Consider the following 13,528-nt stretch of genomic DNA (forward strand, 5'->3'; position numbering starts at 1 on the left):
CTTTCAGCTCTTTTGGAGCAAATTAATAGCAAGAAGTCAGTGGGGCCACACTGCTGAAGGGTCAGGTAATGCTGCAAAGAATGGGCTTCCTAAATGACGCTACTAAGGTGCACAAGCAATGTTCTAGAACATGTAAAGCCAGCAGATGTCAAGTGTTTGGCTGCTCTTTGCAGAATTAAACAAGAGCAAAGCACTACCACTATTCCTGCTCAGAAGACCACTAATTATTTAGATGTGAAGGGAAGAAATAGAGCTGTTTCCACTCCTTTGGGATTAACATACGATATCTGAGACCACCCGACATTCTCAGGCTGTGTTATCTTTCCTGTCTAATCTTTAATGAGTGAATAGTGTGCATTTTCCTTTCTCTTCTTTATTTGTGGATTCTAGACCTGTGGAGAGCTGTCTAAAATATGAGTGAATGTAATAGTGTGACTGACATCTCCTTTCCATACAGATGAGAGATCTGCATGTGGAGATCACAGGCACACCATCTGATCCTGAAAAAAGCATGTGGGATATGACCTCAAGTGAAGATATGGGCCTTGGCTAATAAAATTTCTTTTAACCTGCTTTATAATTAGAGCCTGTTTTGAAAGTGTGCACTGTGATGTCTGGTTCCTATTAAAAAGGAAAATGAAAAATGTTTTTGAGTAGTATATAGGGTAATACTGGAACATTGTTTAAACAGACAGTACTGTTATAAGAACAGGGACTTACAGATAATATGAAAATATTGTTTTTGCAGACACCACCACCTTTTAAAAATGCAAAAACATAGGTACACACTATTGTTTCTGATAAAGCTATTGACTTTGGTATTTGCAAACAGACACATTTAAATTGAGAAAAAGATCAGTTTATGGCATTTGAATATTATTTTTAATTTTGAATACGAGTATCCTAAAAAAAAAGTGGGTTTATTTTTTATTTTCTCCCTTGTGGTTCATCATTCCTCCATACTAAATGCTATGGTGATATAATACTCAGTTCAGGACATGTCAGTCACTGTCATGGTGAATGCCTGTAATTCAATGGCAACAGAAAATTAAAAATGTAGAAAAGATTGCACTTTATGATGGCACAGGTTGACAGGAAAGGCAAATTAGGATGTTGTCTACTTGCTCATTACTGGCATTAATGGCTGTGACCAACACTCCAGAAAAGGCAGATTGAGATGAACTGCCTTAGTACAAGGCTCCTTTAAAAGTCCCTAGGTAACTGTGTTCACAGAGATATAATATTGCCTATTTATGAACTTCTGAGTGGTCTGCTAAATTCATTGAATATCACCAAACAGTAAAAGGTATATTTCATCTGAGAGTTTCAAGACAGGAGCACTGTAGAATCTGAATTAATGCAGACACTCTGTACGAGGCCTCTGCACCCAAATTGTTCAGTGAACTGCTATTCAGTTTGTGCCTCAATACAAACTTGCCAATTCTTCAGAAAGTCTTGGCACTAACTTCAGTACATTGCAGCACAGGATGCACCCCACAGCCACCTGAAGAGGAGATGGAGCCCTACTACATATCTACATGTCCCTACCTGCCCTTGAGTGGACATCCATAACCTTTCAGGAGCACACAGCCTTTGCACACAGCTCCAGGTTGGCTCCTGCTGACATGGCTAAGCAATGGTGTAATCACCAGGCCTGGGTCAGGGACACGATGGGATTTTGTGTGTCCTTAAGTAAATGTGTAACACAAAAGATACTAAGAGATGATGAGAAGAAAAACAGCACTGATGTCCTCCAGGTTAAAAGCCAAATCTCACTATCCATAATCTCCTACTGACTTGTTACAGTCAGAAGGTAAAAATATGTTTGTTTTCTTTGATTTTTATTATACATACTAAACACCTACATGACTTCAAATCAGTTTGGAGTAAATATAACACGGAATAAAACCCATGAGGTTATTTAAAAGACTCCTTGAATTACATATACTTCTGCTTTTTCTGATCAAGACTATTCCTTCAATCAGCCAAGGGCCTTGGATCCTTCTTTCTATGCTGCATATTAACACTTACCTGACAAGGGTGAACCTTGCTGAGTGCTGCACATTTCCAGGTCCTCAGTGGCTTGGACAATACATAAATACAAAGTTATTAAAGATACCTGCTAGGCAGTCTCTTTGAAGGAAAGCTCAGCAGCCTTGAAGATTTATGGATCCTCTTTGGTCAGTTTTTTAAAAGTTTGGCAGGAAAATCTAATAGGTCTTTGAGCTGATTCTATCATGTGCCAGAGAGGCAGACCCCACATCTTTGCCACAGGATTCACAAGAATCTCACAGAGTGTGAAATAATTAAAAAAATTGTAACAGAGGGAAAAATAAGGTTCTATGGAAACTATAAAATCTGACAACAAGCTGGACATTATACTTTTGTTTCTTACTGCTCAGTATGAGAATAGGCTGACAAGATCCATGAAATATTTATTACAAGGCTCATTTAAAAGTGCCTCAGTAATCGTGCAACTACTTGCACAGAGATACAAATTTGCTCTATTTATGAACTTCTGAGTGGTCTCCTGAGTCATTGAAAATCACTGAACAGTAAAAGGTATCTTTCATCTAAGAGTTTCAAGACAGCAGCATATTATGTTCCCTATTTCTTCAGTATTCAGGACTAATACTAGATATGTGAATTTACAAAGTGAAATAGTTGAGTTGTAGTTACTTTAAAATGCAATCTATCAAAATCTGCAAATAACTGAAGATTAAATATTTCTTTCAAAAAATTACACCCTCAATTTAATATGGAAGGAAGAATTACACTATGATAGTTTTAGGAAGCACATCTCCCAGTATAGCTTAAAAAAACTTTTTCTTACTTTTTATATAATAGTAGTTAAGAAGGTGGGAAACATAATTTTATAAATTTGTTGGATTACTGCAATGAAAATCTGGTCAGTCGAGACTAAAAGGGCAATCCTGCAACTTTCTCCCAGGTGAGAGTCTTATTCTATTTGACCCTTGGACTAAAAATAACTTTATTAACAACACATTAAAAAACCCCAAACTATCTGAAGTACAATGTTGATTAGTTGTGGATTTTTAAAATGTTATCTGCTTAAAGACCAAATCTCAAGTTTTTTAACTATATCCCTTTTTTTTTTTTTGGTTGAGATTAATTTATTTTAATTAAATACCAGATGAATTGATTTATATTATATGTCTATTATACCAGTGACATTTAAGTTTTAAAATTAGGAAATGAATTGACCTTGAGTAGCATATGTACTGAAAATTTATAATTAAGAAGAATATTAATAATTTAATTTTATAAAATGAACAGCTGTTCTAGTTGATTGGAAACAGCTAAAAGTATAAAATGTATTTTGTGAATGCAAAATTAAAAGTTAATTTTATTATGGAGTGCAATTTGGCAACTAGAAATAAATTCTTGAGATGTAAGCAATATATTTTTGTAATGCTCTACCTATACATCAGAAAGGTCACATGTATATTTAAATGCCATATTACTAAAAAAGTTTAATGATTTGAATTGAAAAGATATCATATGATTTAGCTATTTACAGATGAGTATGAAACAGCTATGATGCATATATACTTCCTTTTCCCAATGAACTATTTAAAAGCTTTACAAAGCAATAGTTTCATCAAATATTTTTATTATAAACTGTTAGTTTCACTCACCTAAGTAAGTGTCCCAAGTCCCTAATTTTCTGCCTTTTGTGTGTGTGTGCCATTGTTAGAGATTAAGATTTTCATTAGCATTTGATACTAAAAGCCTGTCATGCAAAAATAAGGCATTTAAGTGAAAACCCTTAACTAATTTTGACTGCATGTATTTTAACCTGTGCACTTTCAAGCTTTAAGGTTGTTGTTACACATATATATAAGATGCATAGGCTACAACACGATTTCTTTTTTTTTTAATGAGATACCACCACCCTCTTGAAATGGTGCTGACACTGCCTGGGCTACATTTTTTTTTGCTTAAAATCCAAATTATTTGGAGGCTCATACTTAAGTAAGTGGTAAAAATTTCAGTATTTCAATACAAGCTGTATCTTGTGGAATGAATAAGAACCCAAAATAGTCTGCTAGACCGGACAACATAGATGCTTGGAAAACTCAGCATGTCTTCAAACTGGAGAAAAATCTTTCCATAATGGGCCATCTTAGAAATCACCACATCTACCATTATCAGGCTAATTTCTGCTAGTTACATCTGCTCTAAGAGGAACAGGTCTCTAGCTCTGGGTCAGACTAAACTTGCACCAGAAACCATCTAAGATATTGTTTCAGCTCATGCTAGCACTTCATCTCAGCACTCACTCAGCAGTGAAAGGCCATTGCCACGTGGGAATGACTGTCCTGTAAGGGACCTTTCCTGCCCTGAGATACTGCTGCTTCTCCTGTACTGCTACCAACAAAAGCACTTCCCACTACTCTCCACTTTAGGTAGTTTTGATCCATACACAATTGAAAGACTATTTAGTGAGACAAACTCTCTTTTAAAGCAATCCAAAATTCTCTAACTCTACATTCTTAATGTAACTTAGTAGCAAAGAAAGGAATCAGATTGCCACTGTGTGCCATGAAACATTTTTAAAGGCATAAAAATTGTAATTCCCAATGAAATACTTAAATCCAATATCAGTAGTAAATGGGATGCACTTTTGTCTCAAATACTTTTTTTACTAAAGACTTCTGGATCAGGTCCATTTTTTATTTCCTCCCTTGCTGTCACTCAATCTGGAACACTAAAGTTATCTTCCACTTAATATTACTCAACCACACACTTTTGACACCTAAATCTTCAGCAAAGGAATGTTAACTAATGAAGCTAAACATATTCTTCTCAATGTTTTCTACAACACAACAGCTTATAGAAGATTCTTCAGTAGAAAGTAAGACAGTCGCTTGTTATTAATTTAGTAAGTTGACCCTAGGAATATGGTGTGGGAAACTAATTCAGAATAATAAATATTAAAATATTGTTAAGGAGCTGTACCATGGTAACTGTCCATTAACTTCTCATTATTTCAGATATGAGGGCTCTCATGGTATCGTCTCATCTCATTATTCCCCAGGAGAAGAGATTCTTGGCAGTATTTGACATATATACAAACACATTAGTTTTACATGTCCTGTCATTACAAACATTTATCCATCTGTGTTTTTTCTTGACTCAAAAGTCCATGGCAAAGGGTATCTCTGCCAACATGGTTGAGCCAAAGCTTGCTTGACAACTGCCACCACAGGATCTCACCTGAAGCTGAACAGTTCCAGATTACTCCTGGTGAAGTTTTGAAGGTGCTTTTTATTTCACTGTCTCATTAAGTAATCAGAAAATAAAGCTGACGTTGTAAAAATATGAAGAGCAAACAACACATTCTCAACGTTAGAATGCAAAATTTAGCAAATCACTGATCAGGTTGCTCAGTTTGTTTGGCTACATAGATTCCAATTGAAAAAAATAAATAGGGAACTTGCTGCAGAAAGAAAGGTTCATTTTAAAAGAAATACACCTAAACTCATACTTACGTGATGCCCAGTGAGAGATAAGAAACCCTAAAGGCTGTCACTATCTACCAGGTACTTCCAAACACAATTTTGTGCCAAGTATCTTCCCCTCTGCAGGACAGTGACTGCCATTTTGCTGTACCGGCAGGGTAACATGTATCTCAGCTCCCAAATTCCGCAGTTTTACAGAAAGTTAACATTCGGGAAGCACGTTTTGGATCGGCTGCGCCACAGACACCTTAGGCTGGGAGAGGGTTTTTGGGGCTGGTCCTGTGGCCTGGACCTCTCTGAGAAGGGGCTTCACTGACACTGACTGCTGCCCACTCCTGCACAAACATGTATCCCAGTCTGTAGATCTTGACCTGTATGTTCTTTCCCAGTACTGCACCATGCATTTACCTTTTTTTCTCTCAGTTTCATGTGTTGGAATCAAAATACTGAAAATAATTTAAATAACCCAAACCCAACCCACCAACCAAAGCCGACAGGCGCACCCGTCCGAAGCAGCTGCCGGGATTTTAAAGGTGTTTACCACGAGCGGCTCTCAGGTCACCGTGCGCGGTGCAGCCGGAGGGAGCGGGCCCGCCGCCTCAGCGGGAAATGGCGGGAAGGCGGCGGCCGCGCGCGGGGTGCCCGCGGAAGGATCACACGAGAGCGACGCGGTGGGACCGTCCCTGCTGACCCCGGTGTGAACATGTTTATTTCACGCTGCGGTCGCGGGTCGCTTTACAGAAACATCTCATGCTGGACCCCGCGCGGGGTCGAAGACGGAGGGGAACACGTGTATTCGAACGTAACTATTAAATAACCTGTACACAAAACTTCAGTCTGTTACCCTGAAAGCACCGAGGGCCGAGCCCCAGCACTACACCGGCCACACTGACGCTGCCACCTCACCCCCAGATGTCCACAAGCTTCGACCCCCGCGGCCGGGCCGGCCCCGCTCTTGCCGCAGCGCCTGGAGCCCTCCCCTCAGCCGCGCTCCAGGCCGGGCCGAGCGCCTGCCCTGGGACAGCCCCGGGGCCCTATGAGCGTCCAGTCCCGGGCCTAAGGGTCCGCGGAGGCCGCTCCCAGCCGGAGTCCTCCTCGCCGTGCCCGGCGAGAGTCCGAGAGCCGGCCGCCCTTCCCGCCGCCCTGCCCCCGGCGGCGAAACGCCCCCAGCCCAGGTCCCGCCGCGGCTCGGCTCGGCCCGGCCCGCAGAGACAGCAGGCGCCGGTGGTCCCGGCGGTCACAGGTCGCGGCTGTCCTCCCGCTTCACGCCGTCCGCCACCGCCTTCAGCTTCTTGTTCTGGTGGGTCTTGACGTGCTTGGCCAGGTGGTCGCTGCGCATGAAGCGCTTCCCGCACTCGGGGCAGACGAAGCGCTTCTCGCCCGTGTGAGTCCGCAGGTGCCGCTGCAGCTCGTCGGAGCGAGTGAAGCTCTTCCCGCAGAAGAGCCAGTTGCAGACGAAGGGCCGCTCGCCCGTGTGCCAGCGCAGGTGCGCCTTCAGGTGCGAGGTCTTGCCGTACACCTTGCCGCAGCCGGGGATGTGGCAGATGTGCTGCTTCTTCTTGCCCGGCTCTGCCTCGGGGGCGCTGCCCGCGGCCGACTGGCAGTTGGGGCAGCGGCAGCGGCGGCACCTCCTGGCCGTGGCCGCCAGGGGAGACTTGGTCTGCAGCAGGGCGGCGATCTGCGTCTGGTACTGAGCGAAGTCCGAGTGCCCCAGCACCAGACTCCGCGGCAGCGCCGCCGCCGCGGGGAAGCGGTGGCCGCAGCCGGCCGGGGCGCTGGCCTGCTGGATGCTCCACCAGGGGATGTCCTCGGGCGGCGGGTTGGGCGACAGCTGCCGGCAGGGCTGGGCGGGCGGAAGCAGGTTGGAGTACCCGGGCGGCAGGGCGGCCTGAGCGGCGTAGGGGACGTAGGCGGGTGGGCAGCTGGACGGCAGGGCGGTCATGGAGGAGGGCAACATCTTGACGGGGGAGAACTCGTAGGGATAGGAGGGGTCCGCCGGGGGTGTGAGGGGCAGTTCGTGAGAACCCCCGAAGGAGGGTTGCAGGTGGTTCTTCTGAGGAGTCAACCCCAAGCTGGGATGCGGAGGCGGCAGCCCTCCCGGGGAGTGCGCTGGCATCTCGCCGCTCCACGGGTGGAAGATCCTAGAGGGGGATCCCAGCGTCGGGTCGTAGGAGACCGGCAGGAAATCCGAGGGCGCTGCGCCCGGCTGCCCGATCCGGCTACAAGTAGCGGCCAGAAGAGCCAGGGGCGAGTGCTTGGCCAATTCTGGGGAGGCGCTGGGGGTGCGGTCCTGCGCAGGAACGGGAGGGAGGGGAGAAGGGAAGGAGGGAAGAGAGCGCGTTACTCGCCGACACCGGCCTGCGAGAAACTTCCCGCGCCGCTCCCCGCACGGGCGGTAAACTTTGAGAAAACAATGTGCACCCAGAGGGCAGGACGGGCCCGGCCCCCCCGCCCCGCCCAAACACGGATCCCGCCTGCGGCCAGTGCCGCCGGCCCCGCCGCCGCTCAGCCGGGGAAACAGCCGCTGTGGGCAGGGAGGCAGCCCGCGCACCCCCCCACACCCCTTGCCCACGGAGCACTGCCTGGAGTTAGTAACGGGCTGCTGGCGGGAGAGGGAAGTTACCAGCCCGAGAAGCCCGAGCCCGGGCTCTTACCACCGCGGGGGACTCCACCTACCTCTCCGGGCCGCCCGCCGGGTAAAAGCCCCGAAAGGGACGCGGCTGACGGCGGCTGCCCCCGCGCAATACGGGTCACAACCGCGGGACTCGGCGGAGTTCGAGCAGCACGGGGTGCGGGTACTGACCTGGAGGAAAGCCTGGAGGGAGTCGTTCCGGAGGACAGCCACCGCGGCCATGGCTACTGCGCCCGGGGCGAAGGGAAGGCGCCGGGGCACTGCTGAGGCATGAGGACGCCGAGGGGAAAACGAGAAGCTGCCCAGTTTCCTTCTCTCTCCCCCTCTCTCTCCTTCTGATCTCTTCGCCTCCGTGCGCGTCCCACCCCCCCCGCGCTGCGCGATCTCCGCGGACTGTCTGACTGCGCCAGGATCACCTCCAAGAATTTGATAAGGACTTTGCCGGGCCGCCAACCAGTCAGAGGGAAGATTTATGGCTTTGAAGTTTGCCGCTACCCAATCATCAAAGAATAGCGGCTCTTTCAGAAGCGAAAGCAAATCCTTTGAATCCACAAAGCTCCTATGGTGTGTTTGTTGGTCTGGATAAAAGAACTGATTATTAGGGGGGATGGGAAGGGAGGAGATAAAGGCGGGACAATTAATGAAGTAATCACTATGTGGGAAATGTATATACACAAATAATTGGATTTTCTTGATCAAAGGACCCCTTACCGCCTAGAGACCCTCGCGTTGGATGTGCAAGACACTGGATCCCCCCTCTTTTTTTTCTCTTTTTTTTTTTTTTTCAATTAAATTTGTGGCAGAGCCCTAAAGTGACAACGCGTCTTTGTTATCGCTCGAGGTATCTGCCTCCGGATTCCTCTGATAGTGTTTAATGACTGAAAGTAACATAGCTCAGCGAGTTCACCTGATCTGGGTTGGTCGATCCCAGCCATAAAACTTCCCTGGAGTAATTGTCGGTGGTTCCTCCCCGCTCCCTCCCTCCCCCCGCCCTTCCCCCGAGGCTGAGGGGTATGCCCTCGATATGACTCGGCAAATAACCTCGCATTTTCTCCTCTGGTAGCTGGATTTGTTTCACTTCGCTCAGCCGGCATTGCCCCCTTGTTACCGGGAGCCCCCGCCTGGCGCAGGGCCAGGCCAGGCGCCCAGCCGGGCCTGGGGAGGAGCGGCGGGCTGCCACCAGCAGCAAGCGCTCTCTCAGACAGACACACCGACAAACCGGGAAACAGAGCGGAAAAGTTCCCTCTTCCCTAGCAGGAGCTTGGTGTAAAAGACGTAATTTCTTTAAACGAGGACCGGAGTCTCTCTCGGGCCTGCCGAGCCGACCTGTCTTGAGCCGGAGGGAAGTGCAGGTCGGGGCGGCTCCTCGGGAGCACGAACGCTGTTACCGGGTCTCTGCTCTCTCTGCTCTCTCATCTCTTGCCCAAAGTCGGCCCCGAACGCTTTGTTGTTTCATCCCGCACCTTTCCGCCTCAGTCTACATTTACATGTCTATACGCATGTGTCTATGAAGGATCTAACCTGCCTTGCGCTCAACCATGTGTGAGGCTATTAGACCCTCTAACCAGCACCAGGCACATCTGGGTCACAGCTTGCCGCCACCGTCGGCTGCTGAGCTCGGTGGGCTGCGGAGCTGGCGGGACCCCTCGCATGTGCCGCCCAGGAAGGGGCAGGCGGGGCCCCGCGCCTCTCCGCGGGCCCGCTCAGCTCCGCGCTCCGCCGGGGGCCCTGGAAATGCGCTCCTCTCCTCCCCGCTTCCCCATCTGCTCCGAGTCCATCGCAAACGCCGGCCTGCTTGGCCAGGTACCAAACCAGGACGTTCATCTCCGTCTTGAGGAGGTGGGGGTGCCCTTTCGGGCAGATGCCGGCTAGCTCTGGTCCTCCGGAGCTGTTTGCACAGGTAACTCGATCCTCCCCGCAGTCGCTGGGTTCAATTGTATTCACACCGCCACTGAAGTCTCTTTAAACGCCAGCACACAGAGATCTTTATCTGCCTTTCCTGTGGAAACAATCACTGTCCGCTCAAAGACTTTCAAGAGTTGTAGGGCTTGAATTAGATCGGTTTCTTTGAAGGGATTAAAGTGCCAAGTCCTCTCCCACGGCTCCATATTGAGTCCTGGGGAGAAATAAAAGCTCGACCCCGTGTAACACTACGCAGCAGCTATATCAAGCTCTTCCCATGTGCCAGGTAACCACTTCACCAGGTTGGCAACAGGAAGACAAGGGTCCCGCATCCAGCGCTTTTACCGCGCACTGATGCATCGAGGCAAGGTTCGCCGCTGCTGCAGGACCCCGCGGCCCGGCAGCAGCCCCCGCCAGGGCGTGAGGTTGTGGGGCCATCCGCCGGCAAGGGTGCGGGGCTCACAGGGTTCGGCACCTCCATCCACCACACACGAACACCTCCCAGTACCGCCGATGCGCCATCCGCCGGGGGCTGCGCCGTGTCTGCACGGGACTTGGCGGCAAAGGGAACCACAGCCTCCCGGACGCGCACACAGGCACTGCCCCGCACATCCCCGCCCGCAGCCGTCGGGTGCCCTCCGCTCACTGCCGACCTCCAGCCGCGCCACTAGAGCCGCATGGGGGGCAGGATCGCGCCCGTTGTCCCCTAGAGTCTAAGCTGTAGCCAGGGCAGCCGCAGCCGAGGGGGAAATTCACGTGGGGAGCCCGACCCGCATCTCTGCTCCCTGGAGCGAAACGGTGGCGCTCGCATTTGCCTTGTCCCTAAACCTCTCTATCCCCAAACTTATGTCAAACCTAGAGATCTGCGAGATGCCCGATTTAACCCCTACCTCGATTTTTGTTAATTCGTTTTACCTAATAATTGCCAGAAGAATACTCAGAATAAAGTTTCTAAACGAAATGTGAGGGGATGGGTAGATCAGGAGACACTGAACACTTCGAGGTTTCCTCCATTCTCTGAAGTATGGTATTTTCCCAGATATCCCGACGGACCAAAATTATTTGTCAAGTTACAAAAGAGTTAGTGGAAAACTGGGTAAGTTTCTATACAGGTGCCACACTACTAACACCATAAATATGCATCCAAGGAAGCATATTACCTAAAAATCGAGAATAAATTCTCATTTCTGGAAGAAACCAATGGGCTGAAAAATGAAACGTTGCAGTCATAATTTTCTGTACAAATAATTAGTGTTCAAACTCGGAGCATTTCAGTCTCCTGAAATGTATTCTTAATGAAGTGATGTTCAGAGCTGTCATTAAAAATGCAGGGCTGGAAGATCAAAGTACAATATTTATTTTAGAAATTTGTTTCAGTTATCAGGAGATACAGGTATCAAGGCCAAGTGTCAATTCAGTTACACACAAAGCGCTATTTCCACGAGAAACGGGCTGCCGCTACGTCCCAGTGTAAAGCAAAGGGACACCAGAGATGAGTTACAGCGCGGGAGGCGGCGCGGCGCCGGCGGGGCCTGGGGGCTGCTCCCGGCGGCGCAGCCGGACCAGGGGCCGCTCGGAGAGCGGCGCTGGAAAGCACAGCCCGAGAGGAGCTTTGGCCCGCACACCAAGGGCCCGGTCCCGACCGGCGGGGCTGTGGGGTCGGAGCGGCGCTTGGGCCCACCGGGGAGGCAGCGGCAGCGCCGTCGGGGCCGGGGGCGGCACGGCGGCCCGGATGCAAAGAGCCGGAGCCTGAATTGCTCCAGCCTCGGGGCTGAGACGCAAGGGACACGGCTCCCACAGCTTCGCTGCCACCATGGGACCCTGCCTGCTTCGGCAGGCAGCGAGACCTCTACCGCCCCCGGGGTCAGAGGGGCTCAGGCTGCATTGGGCTGGATGGCTACTGTCGTTTAAACACAGTAGATGTAAATCACGAGTCACCACCACCATTTCTTAGACAGGTCTCTTAAAAAGCTCTATTTTTCAGATTAAGGTATCCCAGAGTGGCTGTACCACCATGCAGGACTCTGTAGACCTTGGTCTGAATGCAGGTAGCATACCTGGGAATAACAGCTGCTTGCATGCCAGTGGTACCCTCCACGGTTTCTGCTGAGCCTCTGACTTTAGGGCCCCAAGTACCTCACCCTGGAGCCTACCCCAAAACCTGTCCCAGTGACGTCTCACACTGCCACAGACAGGTTCTCTCATGACATTCACAGTCCCTCCAAAGAAATTTGCAGTCACCTGCCATGATTCACCTCCCGCCCCTCCCAGAAGTCCCTTCTGTGATCACCCAAGTTCCTCAGCTCTTCCAGCATAGCCACGAACAACCATGGAAGCCTGGATGGGCTCTGGCCAGCTGCCTGTCCACAACTTGGGGCTCCTGGGTTGCTTTCCATGGAATACTGTTCTTTAGCAATTGTGACAAAGAATCAGAACCAGGATCATTTTTTAGTGAAGAGCTGTGTTAACATTCAGCCAAGCCTCCTAGACAAGTTGTCCATAAGAGGTGGCAAAATTTAAACCTGAAAAAGCTTTAATAAGCTTGCTCCAGAAGGCAATGTCTTCATACCATCCCTCATTCTTTCTGGTTTAGAGATGTACTAACAGAAATCACTCATCCACAACAGCAAAAAGTTTCACCAGAAGGTAAATTACTCTAGATATACAGCTTCAAGCATGAGTGAATACACTGCCAACGGTTCTGAGTTAAATGCCATTAATACTATTTTTATTTACTTCAGCATATTCACATTTTTACAGTAGACAACACGACTGGTGTAATAACAGGAATCATCAGTTCACACAGTGTAATTTCAACATCAATAGATGAAAATAAAAAACATTAAAAACTGCTATGATATCTCCTGCTTTTTTTCCTGTGCTTTAGGGAAAAACACAAAATCCTAGACAAGATTGACACATGTTAAGGCATATTTAGGATTTAAAGGCTTGCCTCAAAATTTCCCAGTGTAGGTGTGGATTTGACAAAGATTAATAGAGGATTTCCCAAACTTCTGAAAGCTGACCTGCCCTTTATGAGAAATCGAACAAGTTTTATGCCTCACAAAGTTTTATGCTTCACAAACCTGTTGTCAAAGTTTTAAATATCTTAATGTATTCATCTTCTGCTCCATCCTTGGCTGGTCTTTTGTGACTCTTCCTCCTGTCTTGGGGAACATCGGTGAACATTTTTGGATATACTTATTTCCCTCGCTTCCATATTTTAAAAAAAGAATCAAACTCTTAATCATAACAATATTGAAAGGGTTATTATTGGCTCTGCTTGGAATGCCTGGGACACTTTTAGTTAAAGATGATAATTTCGAATTCTCTGGAAATGCTTTCTGCCTCTGGCATACATGGCTGCATTTTCATCAACTCTCATAGCTAGAAATGGACTTCTACAAAATGGAAAGCAAGCCAAGACTCTGGCGAGCAGCTGAAAAGGATCTGTTGTGTGCATCCTGCTTGTTCTCTCATTTGGGGAAATGTTAGGTAAAAGATGCCT

General features: G+C 48.2%; 2 protein-coding genes across 6 annotated transcripts in view; both read right to left on the reverse strand.

The window, feature by feature from the left end:
• Window positions 1–6,666: 6,666 nt before the first annotated feature.
• Window positions 6,667–9,034, reverse strand: SP5 (Sp5 transcription factor). The gene is made up of 2 exons (XM_033065223.2): window positions 8,290–9,034; window positions 6,667–7,776 (listed from the first exon to the last, which is right to left on the reverse strand). The coding sequence occupies exons 1-2, from the start codon at window positions 8,338–8,340 to the stop codon at window positions 6,724–6,726; spliced, it is 1,104 nt and encodes a 367-aa protein (XP_032921114.1). The 5' UTR covers window positions 8,341–9,034; the 3' UTR covers window positions 6,667–6,723.
• Window positions 9,035–12,798: 3,764 nt separating this feature from the next.
• Window positions 12,799–13,528, reverse strand: part of MYO3B (myosin IIIB) — a 220,684-nt gene continuing 219,954 nt past the window's right edge. For 2 of the 5 annotated variants that reach the window (XM_033065218.1, XM_033065217.1), the window contains one exon: window positions 12,800–13,187. The gene's annotated coding sequence lies outside the window, so the exon portion shown is untranslated. Of the gene's footprint in view, window positions 13,188–13,528 lie in introns of all 5 variants that reach the window. The other 3 variants (XM_033065221.1, XM_033065220.2, XM_033065215.1) reach the window with 2 other exon arrangements.

The sequence above is a fragment of the Catharus ustulatus genome, chromosome 7 (assembly GCF_009819885.2).
Source record: "Catharus ustulatus isolate bCatUst1 chromosome 7, bCatUst1.pri.v2, whole genome shotgun sequence".
NCBI classification, from domain to species: domain Eukaryota; kingdom Metazoa; phylum Chordata; class Aves; order Passeriformes; family Turdidae; genus Catharus; species Catharus ustulatus.